Below are 17,400 nucleotides of genomic sequence, written 5' to 3' on the forward strand. Positions count from 1 at the left end.
CCCCGTTCTCTCCCCCCCCCCCCGTTCTCTCCCCCCCCCCCCCCCGTTCTCTCCCCCCCCCCGTTCTCTCCCCCCCCCCCCCGTTCTCTCCCACCCCCCCCCGTTCTCTCCCCCCCCCCCCCGTTCTCTCCCCCCCCCCGTTCTCTCCCCCCCCCGTTCTCTCCCCCCCCCCCGTTCTCTCCCCCCCCCCCCGTTCTCTTCCCCCCCCCCCCCGTTCTCTCCCCCCCCCCCGTTCTCTCCCCCCCCCCGTTCTCTCTCCCCCCCCCCGTTCTCTCCCCCCCCCCTCCCGTTCTCTCCCCCCCCCCCCCGTTCTCTCCCCCCCCCCCCGTTCTCTCCCCCCCCCCCCGTTCTCTCCCCCCCCCCCCCGTTCTCTCCCCCCCCCCCCCCGTTCTCTCCCCCCCCCCCCCGTTCTCTCCCCCCCCCCGTTCTCTCCCCCCCCCCGTTCTCTCCCCCCCCCGTTCTCTCCCCCCCCCCGTTCTCTCCCCCCCCCGTTCTCTCCCCCCCCCCGTTCTCTCCCCCCCCCCGTTCTCTCCCCCCCCCCGTTCTCTCCCCCCCCCCGTTCTCACCCCCCCCCGTTCTCACCCCCCCCCGTTCTCACCCCCCCCCCGTTCTCTCCCCCCCCCGTTCTCTCCCCCACCCCGTTCTCTCCCCCCCCCGTTCTCTCCCCCCCCCCCCGTTCTCTCCCTCCCCCCCCGTTCTCTCCCTCCCCCGTTCTCTCCCCCCCCGTTCTCTCCCCCCCCCCGTTCTCTCCCCCCCCCCGTTCTCTCCCCCCCCCCCGTTCTCTCCCCCCCCCGTTCTCTCTCCCCCCCCCGTTCTCTCCCCCCCCGTTCTCTCCCCCCCCCGTTCTCTCCCCCCCCCGTTCTCTCCCCCCCCCGTTCTCTCCCCCCCCCGTTCTCTCCCCCCCCCGTTCTCTCCCCCCCCCGTTCTCTCCCCCCCCCGTTCTCTCCCCCCCCCGTTCTCTCCCCCCCCGTTCTCTCCCCCCCCCGTTCTCTCCCCCCCCCGTTCTCTCCCCCCCCCGTTCTCTCCCCCCCCGTTCTCTCCCCCCCCCGTTCTCTCCCCCCCCCGTTCTCTCCCCCCCCGTTCTCTCCCCCCCCCCGTTCTCTCCCCCCCGTTCTCCCCCCGTTCTCTCCCCCCCCCCCGTTTTCTCCCCCCCCCCCGTTCTCTCCCCCCCCCGTTCTCTCCCCCCCCGTTCTCTCCCCCCCCCGTTCTCTCCCCCCCCCGTTCTCTCCCCCCCCCCGTTCTCTCCCCCCCCCGTTCTCTCCCCCCCCGTTCTCTCCCCCCCCCCGTTCTCTCCCCCCCCCGTTCTCTCCCCCCCCCGTTCTCTCCCCCCCCCGTTCTCTCCCCCCCCCCGTTCTCTCCCCCCCCCCCGTTCTCTCCCCCCCCCTGTTCTCTCCCCCCCCCGGTTCTCTCCCCCCCCCCCGGTTCTCTCCCCCCCCCCCGTTCTCTCCCCCCCCCGTTCTCTCCCCCCCCCGTTCTCTCCCCCCCCCGTTCTCTCCCCCCACCGTTCTCTCCCCCCCCCCCGTTCTCACCCCCCCCCGTTCTCACCCCCCCCCCGTTCTCACCCCCCCCCCGTTCTCACCCCCCCCGTTCTCTCCCCCCCCCCGTTCTCTCCCCCACCCCGTTCTCTCCCCCCCCCGTTCTCTCCCCCCCCCCCGTTCTCTCCCTCCCCCGTTCTCTCCCTCCCCCGTTCTCTCCCCCCCCCGTTCTCTCCCCCCCCCCGTTCTCTCCCCCCCCCCCGTTCTCTCCCCCCCCCCGTTCTCTCCCCCCCCCGCGTTCTCACCCCCCCCGTTCTCTACCCCCCCCGTTCTCTCCCCCCCCCGTTCTCTCCCCCCCCCCGTTCTCTCCCCCCCCCCGTTCTCTCCCCCCCCGTTCTCTCCCCCCCCCGTTCTCTCCCCCCCCCGTTCTCTCCCCCCCCTGTTCTCTCCCCCCCCTGTTCTCTCCCCCCCCTGTTCTCTCCCCCCCCGTTCTCTCCCCCCCCGTTCTCTCCCCCCCCCGTTCTCTCCCCCCCCCGTTCTCTCCCCCCCCCGTTCTCTCCCCCCCGTTCTCTCCCCCCCCCGTTCTCTCCCCCCCCGTTCTCTCCCCCCCCCCGTTCTCTCCCCCCCCCGTTCTCTCCCCCCCCGTTCTCTCCCCCCCCCGTTCTCTCCCCCCCCCGTTCTCTCCCCCCCCCGTTCTCTCCCCCCCCCGTTCTCTCCCCCCCCCCGTTCTCTCCCCCCCCCCCGTTTTCTCCCCCCCCCGTTCTCTCCCCCCCCCGTTCTCTCCCCCCCCGTTCTCTCCCCCCCCCGTTCTCTCCCCCCCCCCGTTCTCTCCCCCCCCCGTTCTCTCCCCCCCCCCGTTCTCTCCCCCCCGTTCTCTCCCCCCCCCGTTCTCTCCCCCCCCCGTTCTCTCCCCCCCCCGTTCTCTCCCCCCCCCCGTTCTCTCCCCCCCCCCGTTCTCTCCCCCCCCTGTTCTCTCCCCCCCCCCGGTTCTCTCCCCCCCCCCGGTTCTCTCCCCCCCCCCGTTCTCTCCCCCCCCCGTTCTCTCCCCCCCCCGTTCTCTCCCCCCCCCGTTCTCTCCCCCCCCGTTCTCTCCCCCCCCGTTCTCTCCCCCCCCCCGTTCTCTCCCCCCCCCGTTCTCTCCCCCCCCCGTTCTCTCCCCCCCCCGTTCTCTCCCCCCCCCGTTCTCTCCCCCCCCGTTCTCTCCCCCCCCCCGTTCTCTCCCCCCCCGTTCTCTCCCCCCCCGTTCTCTCCCCCCCCCGTTCTCTCCCCCCCCGTTCTCTCCCCCCCCCGTTCTCTCCCCCCCCCGTTCTCTCCCCCCCCCGTTCTCTCCCCCTCCCCGTTCTCTCCCCCCCGTTCTCTCCCCCCCCGTTCTCTCCCCCTCCCCGTTCTCTCCCCCCCCCGTTCTCTCCTCCCCCCCGTTCTCTCCCCCCCCCTCCGTTCTCTCCCCCCCCCGTTCTCTCCCCCCCGTTCTCTCCCCCCCCGTTCTCTCCCCCCCCCGTTCTCTCCCCCCCCCCGTTCTCTCCCCCCCCCCGTTCTCTCCCCCCCCCCCGTTCTCTCCCCCCCCCCCGTTCTCTCCCCCCCCCCGTTCTCTCACCCCCCCGTTCTCTCCCCCCCCCCCCCCCGTTCTCTCCCCCCCCCCCCCGTTCTCTCCCCCCCCCCCCGCCTCTCCACCCCCCCCCCCGCCTCTCCACCCCCCCCCCGCCTCTTCACCCCCCCGGCCTCTCCACCCCCCACCCACAACCCCTGGGCACTCCACGCTCACTAATCCTTCCTCCCATCTGCACCCCTATCCCCCATCTCTCCCTTCCCCTGCCATTCTTTAGCCCCCCCCCCCATCCCATCTCTCTGCCTGTCCCCATGTAATTCCTGGGCCCACCCTCCTCCTCCTCCTTGCCCTCTGTGGAGAAGGAGCACGTACGGGACAGAGCACAGAAATGGCCTCCTGTTCTTTATTATTATGTGATGTTTTTGGATGGAATGGAATCACTGCTCATATTCCTGTGTGTTTCTTTTACCCTCCACCTTCAGGCCAGCATAATTCAGGTCAGGAATGTCAAACAGGGAGATAATGTCTGTGAAGTGCGCTGAGCTGGATGTGGTCTGCACAGGAACCTGTCCTGGGATGTGTCCGGACCGAGAGAGGGAGGAACGGCAGCGGCAGAAGCGACTTCACAAGTTTGAAATTCTGGCGGAAACGGCGAGTGACCAGCTGCCCAAAGCTGACCCACGGAGAACGGTGAAGGAATATTCACGACCAGCCGCTGGAAAGGGGGCTGCTCAACTTTGTGAGCTTCGCCCGGCTGGTGTTCTGCTGAAGACTGTGCACTACCTGATTGATGAGATTGTTCCAAGGCACCAGGAGCCCTGGGCGGAAATCTATGATTATGTGTTTGACCGTCTGCGCAGTGTGCGGCAAGACATGACCATCCAACAGGTCAACGGACACATTGCCGTGACTATTCTGGAGAAGAGTGTGCGCTTCCTCCTCTGTGCCTCATACTGGCTCTGTGAGGAACCCATCCAAGTTTTCGATCCGAAGATGAATGATGTCCACGTGCAGGAGTGTTTCAGCTGGTTACTTGCTAAATATTCGACGGGGGATTCGGAAAATGAAGCAGAGTTTCAGGCTCTTGCCGTTCTCTATAACCTGGGTGTGTAATGTGCAACAAGTAAATCAAGCCACTAGTCTTCCTGGTGTGACAGAGCAAGTATCTAGACAGACCAGGGTGAGGTGATTGCATCAATTATCGCCTCAGAGGCCCTTCATTAATAATTGATATTTACACAGAAGGAGTCCGTTAGCTCATTTTATCTTTGTTCTGTCAGACCATTCCAAAACCAGTTCTAATGTCCTGGTCTTCTCATATCCCTGCTTCAAATATTTATCCTGTACCTGCCCTGGGAGTGTCTGATGGGGACAGTGGTTGGAGGTCAGTCATCTCGGCTCCAGGACATCACTGCAGAAGTTCTTCAGGGGTAGTGTCCTGGGCCCAATCATCTTCAGCTGCTTCATCAAACATTCATTCCCTCTCCCACCATCAAACAGTGTGCACCATCTTCAGGATGCACCGTAGGAACTCACCAAGGCTCCTGAGACAGCACCTTCCAAACCCATGACCGCTGCTCTCTAAAAGGACAAGGGCAGTAGACACATGGGGAACACCACTACCTGGAAGTTCACCTCCACACCACTCACCATCCTGACTTGGAAATATATCACTGTTTCTTCATTGTCACTGGGTGAAATTCCTGGAACTCCCTCCCTAACAGCAGGGTGGGTGTACCTATACCTCGGGGACTGCAGTGGTTCAGGAAGGCAGTTTACCACCCCCTTCTCAGGGGACAATTAAGAATGGGCAATAAATGCTGGCCTAACCATGATCCCCACACTGTCTCCAATCATCTAATCAATCGCTTTTTGAAATGCATATAAAGTGCATCCATAAACACGCCCCTGTCCACATGAATTATTCCTCAGAAATTTCAGTTACATTCATAAAGCACAACCTGCCCTTTACAAATCCTGTTGACTTTCTCTAATCAACTCAAATTTCTCTTGGTGTTCAGTCACTGTCCTTACTTGTGGAATGTTACAATGAGGCCATTTGTCCCATCCTGCCCATGCTGGCTCTTTGAAAAGCTATCCCACTATTTCCCCTCTCTTCTCCCCTGTTCCGCTGTTTACCCCACTGCCCTGCAAATTTTTTTAACTTTTAAGTATTCATCCAATACCCCTTTTGAAAGTTGTTATTGAATTTTCTTCCGCTACCGTTCCAGGCAGGGCCTTCCAGATCACAACAACTCACCACTTTAAAAATAATTGTCATCTCCCCCCTCTGGTTCTTTTGTCAATCACCTTGAATCTGTGTTCCTCTGTTTACCAACCCTGCTGCCACTGGAAACAGTTCCTCTCTCTTTATTCTTTTGAAAACCTCATGATTTTGAACACCTCGATTAAATGTCCCTCTTCACTTTACTTGTTAACTTTTGACACTGATAAATAAATGAGAAAACTTCACTTTCTCTGCATTAAGGAGAACAATTCCAGCTTCTCCAATCCCTCCACGTTAACTAAAATCCCCCATCTCTGGTACCAATCTAGTAAATCTCCTCCGCACTTCACAATTTTATAATTTCCTGGTTTCTCTCACATTTCTTAAATAATGGAGTTACGTTTGAACTTTTTAAATCTAAAGGGACAAATCCGGAACCAAGAGCACTTGGAAAGATTACGGCTAAAGCATCTGTAATTTCCTCTTCTATTTCCTCTAAATTCTTCAGCTGAAAACTTTCCGGGCCCAGAGATTTGTCCGTCTTCAGAGTCATAATGCTTTGTGACGCTGTTTTCTTGTTTACATTAACTTTAATGCATTCCAGTTCTGGATTTGTGATTTAGTTCCTCTGGAATAACAGGTGTGTTATCCTCTTTACCGAAAGACTAACACAAAATCCTGCGTCATTGAGTCTGCCATTCCCTTATTTTTACCCGCAGTGTTATTCACTTTAGTTTATAAAGGACCCACAATTCCTTGACTACCTTTTTCTAACTTTTGTGTTAATCTTGATAGCGCTTTGTCAGTCTGCCTCATTTTTCTATTCGGTTACCTCTCCCAGCCCCCTCGATCCACACTATTTTTTGCACTTTGGTGCATTCTTTCCTTTGATGTTGTGGTATCTCTCTTTTCAATCGACCATGGCTATTTTATTTGGTAGTCATGATGTGGAGATGCCGGCGTTGAACTGGGGTGAACACAGTAAGAAGTCTCACAACACCAGGTTAAAGTCCAAGTTGGACTTTAACCTGTTGTTGTGAGACTTCTTGCTGTTTTATTTGGTCACAGGAGCTTTTTTCCTTCAGGGATATAAACTCTAATTGCATTAGTTCAGTGTTGATGTTTAGTGATTCTGGTTTCTTGTCCTTTTCAGGATCAGTGAAAGCTCTTCATCACGCCTTGGCCCTGTCCCATCACATCAAACACTCGCCCGATATGAAGTTGGCGTTTGGTATTAACCGAGCTTTTATCGAGGGAAACTACGTGCGATGCCTGCGAATAATGCGCCGCCTGCCCTTCGTGCAGAGCTGCGCGCTTTATCGGCACATTGAGCTATTCCGGCACCATCTACTCCGAGTATTTAACCATGGCTACAGCAGCCGTAACTGCCGCTACCCTCTCCAGACCCTAACAAACCTGCTGGGCATGGACAGTCTGCTCTTGACTGCTGAGCTGTGTCAACATCATGGCCTGGAGGTGACGGAAAGCTCAGTGTGTTTCCAGAAAAGCTGCTACAGGGATCCCAGCCCCAGACCCAGGCAGCCAGAACTGGGACTTGTCAGCAAAAAACAAGGAGACAGGACAAAGTCAAGCATCATTCACGGCCACTGACCTCCAGCACACAGAGCAGCAGCCTCTCCGCCTGTACCCTCTCCAGCAGCCTCGCCGCCTGTACCCTCTCCAGCAGCCTCGCCGCCTGTACCCTCTCCAGCAGCCTCGCCGCCTGTACCCTCTCCAGCAGCCTCGCCGCCTGTACCCTCTTCAGCAGCCTCGCCGCCTGTACCCTCTCCAGCAGCCTCGCCGCCTGTACCCTCTCCAGCAGCCTCGCCGCCTGTACCCTCTCCAGCAGCCTCGCCGCCTGTACCCTCTCCAGCAGCCTCGCCGCCTGTACCCTCTCCAGCAGCCTCTCCGCCTGTACTCTCTCCAGCAGCCTCTCCGCCTGTATCCCCTCCAACAGCCTCTCTGCCTGTACCCTCTCCAGCAGCCTCTCCGCCTGTACCCTCTCCAGCAGCCTCTCCGCCTGTACCCTCTCCAGCAGTGCGCCTTGAACACAATGGGCTAATCTGGCTCCATTCTGCCCAGTCTCAATGGCTCATAGTGTCCTCTGAGCTCCTGTGAGGGGCTCACTATGGATGGGCAATGAGGAGTGCTCAAAACAGCCCAACGCTGTATTGAATTGGCCGTCTGACAGTGGGAAGTGACAACACAAGGTGTAATAAAAGGAAAAACAATGTGGGCTCGATCCTCAGGTTAGGACAGTATCTATCCCTGTGCTATACCTGTCCCGGGAGTGTTTGATGGGAACAGTGTAGAGGGAGCTTTACTCTGTATCTAACCCCGTGCTGTACCTGTCCTGGGAGTGTTTGATGGGAACAGTGTAGAGGGAGCTTTACTCTGTATCTAACCCCGTGCTGTACCTGTCCTGGGAGTGTTTGATGGGAACAGTGTAGAGGGAGCTTTACTCTGTATCTAACCCCGTGCTGCACCTGTCCTGGGAGTGTTTGATGGGAACAGTGTAGAGGGAGCTTTACTCTGTATCTAACCCCGTGCTGTACCTGTCCTGGGAGTGTTTGATGGGAACAGTGTAGAGGGAGCTTTACTCTGTATCTAACCCCGTGCTGCACCTGTCCTGGGAGTGTTTGATGGGGGACAGTGTAGAGGGAGCTTTACTCTGTATCTAACCCCGTGCTGCACCTGTCCCGGGAGTGTTTGATGGGAACAGTGTAGAGGGAGCTTTACTCTGTATCTAACCCCGTGCTGCACCTGTCCTGGGAGTATTTGATGGGGGACAGTGTAGAGGGAGCTTTACTCTGTATCTAACCCCGTGCTGCACCTGTCCTGGGAGTGTTTGATGGGGGACAGTGTAGAGGAAGCTTTACTCTGTATCTATCCCTGTGCTGTACCTGTCCTGGGAGTGTTTGATGGGGGACAGTGTAGAGGGAGCTTTACTCTGTATCTAACCCTGTGCCGTACCTGTCCTGGAAGTGTTTGGGGGACAATGTAGAGGGAGATTTACTCTGTATCTAACCCCGTGCTGTACCTGTCCTGGGAGTGTTTGATTGGGACAGTGTGGAGGGAGCTTTACTCTGTATCTAACCCCGTGCTGTACCTGTCCAAGGAGTGTTTGATGGGGGACAGTGTAGAGGGAGCTTTACTCTGTATCTAACCCCGTGCTGTACCTGTCCTTGGAGTGTTTGATGGGGACAGTGTAGAGGGAATTTTACTCTGTATCTAACCCCGTGCTGTACCTGTCCTTGGAGTGTTTGATGGGGACAGTGTCGAGGGAATTTTACTCTGTATCTAACCCCGTGCTGTACCTGTCCTGGAAATGTTTGATGTTGAGATTCCTTTCCAGGACCAATGTGGTAAAATTCACACTAAAGGCCTTTAGAATGTTTCTGTTCTGCTGTTTGGATTCACCTGATTCCCTGATGGGTTGGGTCTGGGTCTGATACCTTTTGGAAGTGAAGTTGAACTGTTGCCCTTCGTGTACGATCCCTCTGACCCAGCCTGGATTAGAGGCTCGAGTCTCTGGAGCAGACCTGTTGATCCAGAGTGAGTGTGTTCCCCATTAAGATGCAGGCGATAGTGGAGGAATAGTGATAGAGTGGAAAATGGAAACCTGCATTAAAAATAAAATAAGTCCAAAAAGAATCCCAGTGTACTCCAGGTGTTGCAAATCTGAAACAAAAATGGGGAAATGCAGTATACTCCCAGCAAGAATAGTTGAAGTTTCTGGTAAATGAATGATCTTTTGCACCGAATAATCCTGACAGACTGTTAACTTGCTTTATTTTAAATCCTCAGCTGCTGTCACACCTGTTGAGTGCTTCCAATATTTTTCTGTTTGCTTTGGAGTTTCAGTGAGTTGCAGCTGAACAGAGTGAGGTGTCTCTGTGTACAGACTGGCTTGTGTCCTGGGGGTTGCTGTGGGCGCAGGCAGATAAACAGCAATGGTACAGAGTAACAAGGGTGAGCAAAGCGGGGACTCCGAACATCACCTGAGATTCCTGTGATTCTTCTAAAAATTGGATTGCTCTAATTCTTCAAAAGAACAAACATCAGATCGTGGGTTAGAGTCATAGAGGTTTACAGCATGGAAACAGGCCCTTCAGCCCAACTTGTCCATGCCGCCCTTTTTTAAAATTCCTAAGCTAATCCCAATTGCCTGTATTTGGCCCATATCCCTCTATACCCATGTAACTGTCTAAATGCTTTTTAAAAGACAAAATTGTACCCGCCTCTACTACTGCCTCTGGTAGCTTGTTCCAGACACTCACCACCCTCTGTGTGAAACAATTGCCCCTCTTGACCCTTTTGTATGTCTCCCCTCTCACCTTAAACCTATGCCCTTCCAATGAGGCACTTTGAAACATTCATCAGGATAATGCAATGAATCTTGGTGACGTTATTAACAGACTCAGGCTCTATCAGGAGGACTTTTTCACACTAAGGGTAAAAAAAGTAAAGTAAAAGTTTATTTATTAGTCACAAGTAAGACTTACATTCACACTGCAGTGAAGTTACTGTGAAATTCCCCTAGTCGTCACAGTCCAGCGCCTGTTCGGGTCAATGCACCCTAACCAGCACGTCTTTCAAGAGAGTGGGAGGAAACCCCGGAGCACCCGGAGGAAACCCACGCAGACACGGGGAGAACGTGCAAACTCCAGACAGACAGTGACCCAAGCCGGGAATCGAACCCGAGTCTCTGGCGCTGTGAAGCAGCAGTGCTAACCACTGCGCCACCGTGCCGCCCCATAAGTGGAATTCTGGAACTCCCTCCCCATAAAATCAATTCATTTTGTTCGGAGGGGGTAATGGAACCAAGGCAGTTAAATGGAGTTAAAATACAGATTAGCCATGACCTAAGTGAATAATAGAACAGTCTTGACGGACTGACCGGTTCCTCTTGTGCTTTTGTCCAACAAGAAAGTGTTTTTTTTACCTTTCATTTGCTTTATTTGAATTGTTAGATTAATGGGCGTGATAATTCTGTTTGATTGTTAGTTTGAAATTCCTGTTTGATATCTAGGCTCCTTGAAGTGGTTTTATTTGTTTTGGCAAGTTCATATTGAGAACACCCTCACAAACTAATAATCCTGTCTCCACCACGAAGGTTGCAGCAGTTCATGTAGCCACCAGCCGGTGGTACTGTCTCCCCAAGAACGAACCAGGACCAGTGGTTGAAACCAGACATCACATAAAACATCATCTGAAAAAGACCACAGAGTGCGAGGGAAAACTACTGTGTAAATTGTAAATCGTAGATAAAGTCTGATTAATGTCTCGTAACTGACAATACTTTGCTCAGTAGTGAATATCTCGAGCTGCTATGTAGTGTGGTTCAGCGGAAGTCTGTCTTCACTAAGGAGGCTTAGCTCTGGTCCCCTGTGCGAATGATCTCCTGGCTGCCCCTCTAAACCTCAGCTCGTCCGACGGTGCTCAATTGTTTCTTCTTTGTCCTTTCACAGGATGTGGGCGTCGCTGGCAAGGCCAGCAACATGTGTCACCCATCCTGAGCCATCTCACCAACTGAGCGATAAGGCCATTTCAGAGAAAGTTAAGAGTAAACCACATTGCTGTGGCTCTGGAGTCACATGTAGGCCAGACCAGGTAAGGAAGAGAACATGGCATCCATGAACTAGATAGTCACCATTACTGAGATTAGCTTTTAGTTCCAGGTTATATTCATTTAATTTAAATTCCACCAGCTGTCATGGTGGGATTTGAACCTGTGTCCCCAGAGCATTAACCCAGGCCTTTGAATTACTAGTCCAGTGACATTACCACACCACTGTGTCCTCATTTTCTAAGCTCACACCAGGACCCGTCAATGGTGTGTTCATTGACCTGTATTGGCTCCTGGTACAGCCCTGTTTCAGTTTCGGAAATTTCATCCTTGCTTTAGTCCTTGCATCTCCCCAATATCTGCAGCCTTCTCCAGTCCAAGTACCTGTCGGGATCTCTGCACTTTGTCAATTCTGATCGCTTGTGTGTCCACCATTGTCGACTGTGCCTTCAGCTGCCTGGATCCTAAGCTCTCAAATTCCCCCTCTAAACCTCTCTGCTTCTCCCTCGCTCTAAACTGATCTTTAATCTCTCGCTGTTTGATCAAGCTTTTTGTCATCTGCCCTAATATCATTTTATGTGGCTCAGTGTCAAAGTTTGGGTGATAATCGATCATGTGAAACATCTTGGACATTTTACTACACTGAAGGTGCTATACAAATGCAGTGTTATATCTGGGTGTTTGTTGTATAGAGAGTGTATCCTCCCTGTGGATATGCAGGAGCTTGTTTTGGTTTTTCTCAGTGCGATGCTGTGTTTCTGTCTGTGCCAGATACTAACACTAATCCAATTTAACAAAAGCAGCCATAAACACACCACCAAACCTGTCCGCTTTACTCCTGATTAAAGCCGGCAAAGCCAGCCTCAACACAAACTGATTTCTGTACCGTGAATAATAATCCTGGGGCGGCACGGTAGCACAGTGGTTAGCACTGCTGCTTCACAGCTCCACGGACCTGGGTTCGATTCCCGGCTTGGGTCACTGTCTGTATGGAGTTTGCACGTTCTCCTCGTGTCTGCGTGGGTTTCCTCCGGGTGCTCCGGTTTCCTCCCACAGTCCAAAGATGTGCGGGTTAGGTTGATTGGTCATGCTAAAAATTGCCCCTTAGTGTCCTGGGATGCATAGGTTGGAGGGATTAGCGGGTAAAATATGTTGGGATATGGGGGTAGGGCCTGGGTGGGATTGTGGTCGGTGCAGACTCGATGGGCCGAATGGCCTCTTTCTGTACTGTAGGGTTTCTATGATTTCTATGAATACCACATCAGCTCCCTGCCCGTACCCAAGCCTCTGTGTGTGTGTGTGTGTGTGTGTGTGTGGGGGGGGGGGGGGGGGGGGGGGAGACGATACAGCAACCAGAGGAAAAGGTTATCCATCCAACCAACAGCATCAGCAGCGATTTTAAAAACTCCTGCATTCCCCAGCTTATCTGAATTCCAAAGATTGGGAATCAGACAATTTGTCTGGAAAGAGTTAAGGGGAAGGAAAGGAGCCTGGGAATTGGGGCTAATTGGATAACTCTTCCTCCAGAATGCAAACACAGTGGGCTGAATGGCCTCCTGTGCTGTATCACATCCACCATAGTTTGAGTTTTAAAAGCTGTACATTTATTAGTCACAGAGGACATGTAGAAGAGTGAGGTAAAATAATGGGATTACGTTAATTTATTCCCTAAGTGAGAAAGCTCACACACACTGTGTAAGGGCATGTTTCACAGTCTCTATAATTTATAACAGAAATTAGAATCAGATTTTTAAAAACAATTTTTTTAAGCGACTGCTTGCAGAGAATGTTATTATCAGTGAACAGTAATAATAATTTGAAATTTAAAAATCCAATCATAAAATAACTTTTCCCTTCACTTCCTGCCCGCAGTATTTATTGCGGAGGCTTTGTTGGGCCAGTGAAGGGATTATTTACATCTTCCCTCCTGCCATTTATTGAAGAGATGTGTGTACAAAACATACTCGGGCAGCCAATCATTGCCACTTGTGTTTCTATCGAAACTCCACAGCAGATTGGACTGAAAGTCTCTTCCAGAGGGTTTACCCCAGTGACCCTGGTGGTTGTCGGGGTGCGAGCGGCGACCCTGGTGATTGTCGGGGTGCGAGCGGTGACCCTGGTGGTTGTCGGGGTGCCAGCGGTGACCCTGGTGGTTGTCGGGGTGCGAGCGGCGACCCTGGTGGTTGTCGGGGTGCGAGCGGTGACCCTGGTGGTTGTCGGGGTGCCAGCGGTGACCCTGGTGGTTGTCGGGGTGCGAGCGGTGACCCTGGTGGTTGTCGGGGTGCCAGCGGTGACCCTGGTGGTTGTCGGGGTGCGAGCGGCGACCCTGGTGGTTGTCGGGGTGCGAGCGGTGACCCTGGTGGTTGTCGGGGTGCCAGCGGTGACCCTGGTGGTTGTCGGGGTGCGAGCGGCGACCCTGGCAGTTGCCGAGATGCCAGCTGTGACCCAGTCTGACCCATTAACGTTTTTTCCAGGCCTGTGTTTTGACAGAACTGAGCAACCTTTCTCCGACCGCACAACAGTGACTACACTTCAAAAAGAACTTGATTGGCTGTAAAACATTTTGGGATGCGTTGTAGAAGCTGCTTGTATAAAAGCTAGTCTTTTATTTAGAAACATAGGAACTAGAAGCAGGAGGAGGCCATTCGGCCCTTCCTGCCTGCTCCACCGTTCATTATGATCATGGCTGATCATCAAATTCAATATCCTGATCCCTTTAGCCCCAAGAGCTATATCTAATTCCTTCTTGAAATCACACAACGCTTTGGCCTCATTTAATTAACTTTCTGCTCTTGCATTGTAAGCCATGATGGCTGCCTTGTAATATTAAAAGGGCCTCTTATACACACCGTGCACGCACATGCACAAACTCTCACGTGTGCACACACACTCCCACACGCAAACACACACACCCACCCCCTCGCATCCACTGACTTCTTCCTCTGGCATGGGCACCCAGTTTCCCCGGATCACGTTCCCACTTTTCACTTTGGTCCTCGTCAGCAAATGAGACTCGCTATTTCGACTTGACTGCCCGTCACACCCAAGCCTCACTGTTCACAAGCATTTTCCAGCAGGGTTCAGGAACAGGGCCCCTGGCTGATTCTCTCTGGGACCGGAGCAGGTTCCAGCTGCTGCTGTGATCAGACCAGCTGGCTCCACACAATCTGGAGGTGGAACCTGGTAGATTCCGGCTCTGACATTTGCTCAGATATTTTGAATCACTTGCCTCCAATGGCTGAATATGGAACTCAGCCAGCCCCCAGTTCCCAGCCGGGTGACGTCGCTGCCTGCAGGGAAAGGCAGAGCTGGTAAAGTTTGTGAAAAAGGACATCGAGCCCACTTGATCGGCACCCCATCATCCACCACTTAAAACATTCACTCCCTCCTTCATCAGTGGCAGCCGTGTGTACCATCGACAAGGTGAACTGCAGCAACTCATCAAGGCTCGTTCAACAACACCTTCCAACCCACGAACTCTACCATCTAGAAGGACAACGACAGCAAATACCTGGGAACACCACCACCTGTAAATTCCCCTCCAAGTCACTCACCATCTTGATTTGGAAATATATGGCCCACTGTCGCTGGGTCAAAATCCTGAAACGCTCTCCCTAGCAGCACTGTGGGTGTACCTACACCACATGGCCATGGGCACCTACATGTGAAGCATTCACTGGAGTAAGTGTTGTGTGTGTCTATGTGTTGTCATGTTAAGTTTCACTGGTAGCAATCTATTCGATAGTTTGAGATGAAGTGTGGAGAGAGTCCATATTTGCAGTAGATTTTCAATTGTTTTCAGTGAGCAAGAATCAATTGGTGGAATTCTAGAACCAGCTCTCTACAGTTTTATTTCCAAAATAAAATGACATTTTTACCAAATCAAAAGCAAAGAAAGACTTGCATTTCTATAGCACCTTTCCCAACCCCAGAATGTCCCAAAATGCTTTACAGCAATGAACCACTTTTGAAGTGCAGCCAATATTGTTTTGTAGTTAACATGGCAGCCAATTTTCACACAGCAAGCTCCCACACACAGCGGTGAGATAATGACCAGATACTCTGTATTAGTGAAGTTGATTGAGAGAGAAATGTCAGCCCAGAACATGGGGGAACGCCTCAGCTTCTTCTCTGGCCATAGGAGCTTTTACATCCCCCCTGAGATGGCAGACGGGAATCAGTTTAATGTCTCATTCCAAAAGACAACCTTCACTACTGGACTGTCAGCTTAGATTAGGGTTTAAGGCTCAGCAAAATAATCTGAACCCATGACCTTGGTTCAGATTCTGAAATCTTACTGCAGTCCATGATTAAGCAGGTGGCATCAGGGGAGGCTCTTAATGTTTCACACTCCAGCTGCAGACATTTTCAGCTCCAATCTCAAGTCCCATCTGACCTATCCACACCCTCAAGTGTAGCAATCCCATAGATATGCCAGGTTGTGGACAGATCAGCTGCTAACCAGAGGTGATTGTGTCAATGTAATGTCCTAACTATGTTAGGGGTTGTGGGTTTTACACACAGAGAAAAGACATGGTTTACATATGTAGATTTAAATGAACAACAACGTAATTACTCCAGGAGCCCTGGCTGTACAGAGCACAAACTGAAACTAAAAGCAGGAGCCTGTGAAACACTCCAATTTCATCGCCACCAATTCATGTGATCAGCTGTTAAACCAACCAGGCAATCATTTAAATATATAACATCCCTCCCCCTTCTGTGGTCATGACAACAAAAATACCACGATGATATACACAGGATCAATAATACCCTAGACACATCATTAATCATTATACACAGTCAGTAAGAAAGTCGATCAGGATGACATCTATTCCTCTTTTGTTGTACATGATGATATGGAATTTGACTGTCCTTGACCCAAGAAGTATGATTTGGAACTTCAGTAGACACTTGTTCTCTCGGAACTGACTCTGTTTCGTTCTTGCGTGGTATAGAGGCATGGACACTATCATCAAGCAACTCAGATTCAACTAAGTCTTCTGTAGCAGTGTTCACAACACGAGGGACTAAGGAAGTTGGTATTTCTGGAGATGATTATAGGAATCATTTTGAGATGCTAACAATTGGCCAGCACGGTGTTGCCAAACTAGTTCATCTTCGGTTTGAACCGTGTAATAAATTGGACCTGTTTTTGCTCTAACTATGGCTGGTGCCCATTTCTCACTCGGGGCAGAATTCCACTCTAACACTCAATCTCCTCGCTGAAATGAGTGTTGTTTTGCTCTCGCTTCTCGTCCAGCAACTTGAGATTGCTGTTGACGCTCGACTATCTCTGAAGTTTCTGGAGGTAACAAATCAAACATAGTTCTCAACTTTCTCTTTAAGAGAGTAATGCAGGTGAACTTTGGGTAGTCACATTGAGTAGTGCTTCTATAAGATGTCAAAAAGCCATTCGCACAACGTGATAATGAACCTTGCTGTCTTGAAGCTTTTAAAGAATGTTTGAAGGATTTTGTGAATCTTTCAGTGAATCCATTGGTTGCTGGAGGATAAGATGTGGACTTTATATACCGAATATCATTTACTTTGAGATAATCCTCAAACCCTTGTGAAGTAAACTGTGAACCACTATCGCTAACAATCTTACTGTTTACAAAATATTTTAAGTTTTTCAATGGTTTGTACAGATATAGTAGATATCATGATAACTTCTGGCCACTTTTGAGTGTGTATCAGTTATGACTGAGAACATGTAACCCTCAAATGGACCAACAAAATCTACATGCAATCATTGCCATGGCATCTTAGGCTAGTCCTAAGGGTGTGAAGGAGACGCCAGTGGTGTATTTCCTATTCGTGTACAGGATTGACACTGTCCTACATTTCCCTCAATCTGAGCACCCAGACCCGGCCATCAAAAATAACTGTGCTAATTCCTTCATCCGGACTATACCAGAATATCCTTCATGTTGTAGCTCAAGAACTCTTCCTCGCAGACTGGGAGGAATGATCACTCATTCCCCACGATAGACACCCACCTTGGACAGTCAACTCAAGCTCTCTTAGCACTTATAGTTCCAAACTGTATAGTTTTGGTCTCCTTACTTGAGAAAGGATATACTGGCACTGGAGGGGGTGCAGAGGAGATTCACTAGGTTGATTCCGGAGTTGAGAGGGTTGACTTATGAGGAGAGACTGAGTAGACTGGGGCTATACTCATTGGAATTCAGAAGAATGAGGGGAGATCTTATAGAAACATATAAGATTATGAAGGGAATAGATAAGATAGAAGCAGGGAAGCTGTTTCCACTGGCGAGTGAAACTAGAACTAGGGGGCATAGCCTCAAAATAAGGGGAAGCAGATTTAGGACTGAGTTGAGGAGGAACTTCTTCACACAAAGGGTTGTGAATCTGTGGAATTCCCTGCCCAGTGAAGCAGTTGAGGCTACCTCATTGAATGTTTTTAAGACAAGGATAGATAAATGTTTGAACAGTAAAGGAATTAAGGGTTATGGTGAGCGGGTGGGTAAGTGGATCTGAGTCCACAAAAAGATCAGCCATGATCTTATTGAATGGCGGAACAGGCTTGAGGGGCCAGATGGCCTACTCCTCCTAGTTC

At 52.2% G+C, this 17,400-nt stretch overlaps 2 protein-coding genes across 2 annotated transcripts in view; both read left to right on the forward strand.

Annotated features, from left to right (window-relative positions):
• The window catches only part of sac3d1 (SAC3 domain containing 1), a 14,114-nt gene extending 3,352 nt beyond the window's left edge, over positions 1 to 10,762 (forward strand). Inside the window, exons 2-3 of the mRNA XM_078198500.1 lie at positions 3,504 to 4,126; positions 6,402 to 10,762. Of these exons, the coding sequence (XP_078054626.1) occupies positions 3,526 to 4,126; positions 6,402 to 6,859 (1,059 nt within the window). The 5' untranslated portion in view covers positions 3,504 to 3,525 and the 3' untranslated portion in view covers positions 6,860 to 10,762. The remainder of the gene's footprint in view (positions 1 to 3,503; positions 4,127 to 6,401) is intronic.
• Positions 10,763 to 12,762: 2,000 nt separating this feature from the next.
• Positions 12,763 to 17,400, forward strand: part of cpamd8 (C3 and PZP like alpha-2-macroglobulin domain containing 8) — a 217,944-nt gene continuing 213,306 nt past the window's right edge. Inside the window, exons 1-2 of the mRNA XM_078198736.1 lie at positions 12,763 to 13,257; positions 16,081 to 16,128. Coding sequence (XP_078054862.1) covers positions 12,763 to 13,257; positions 16,081 to 16,128 — 543 coding nt within the window. The remainder of the gene's footprint in view (positions 13,258 to 16,080; positions 16,129 to 17,400) is intronic.

The sequence above is a fragment of the Mustelus asterias genome, chromosome 26 (genome assembly GCF_964213995.1).
Source record: "Mustelus asterias chromosome 26, sMusAst1.hap1.1, whole genome shotgun sequence".
NCBI classification, from domain to species: domain Eukaryota; kingdom Metazoa; phylum Chordata; class Chondrichthyes; order Carcharhiniformes; family Triakidae; genus Mustelus; species Mustelus asterias.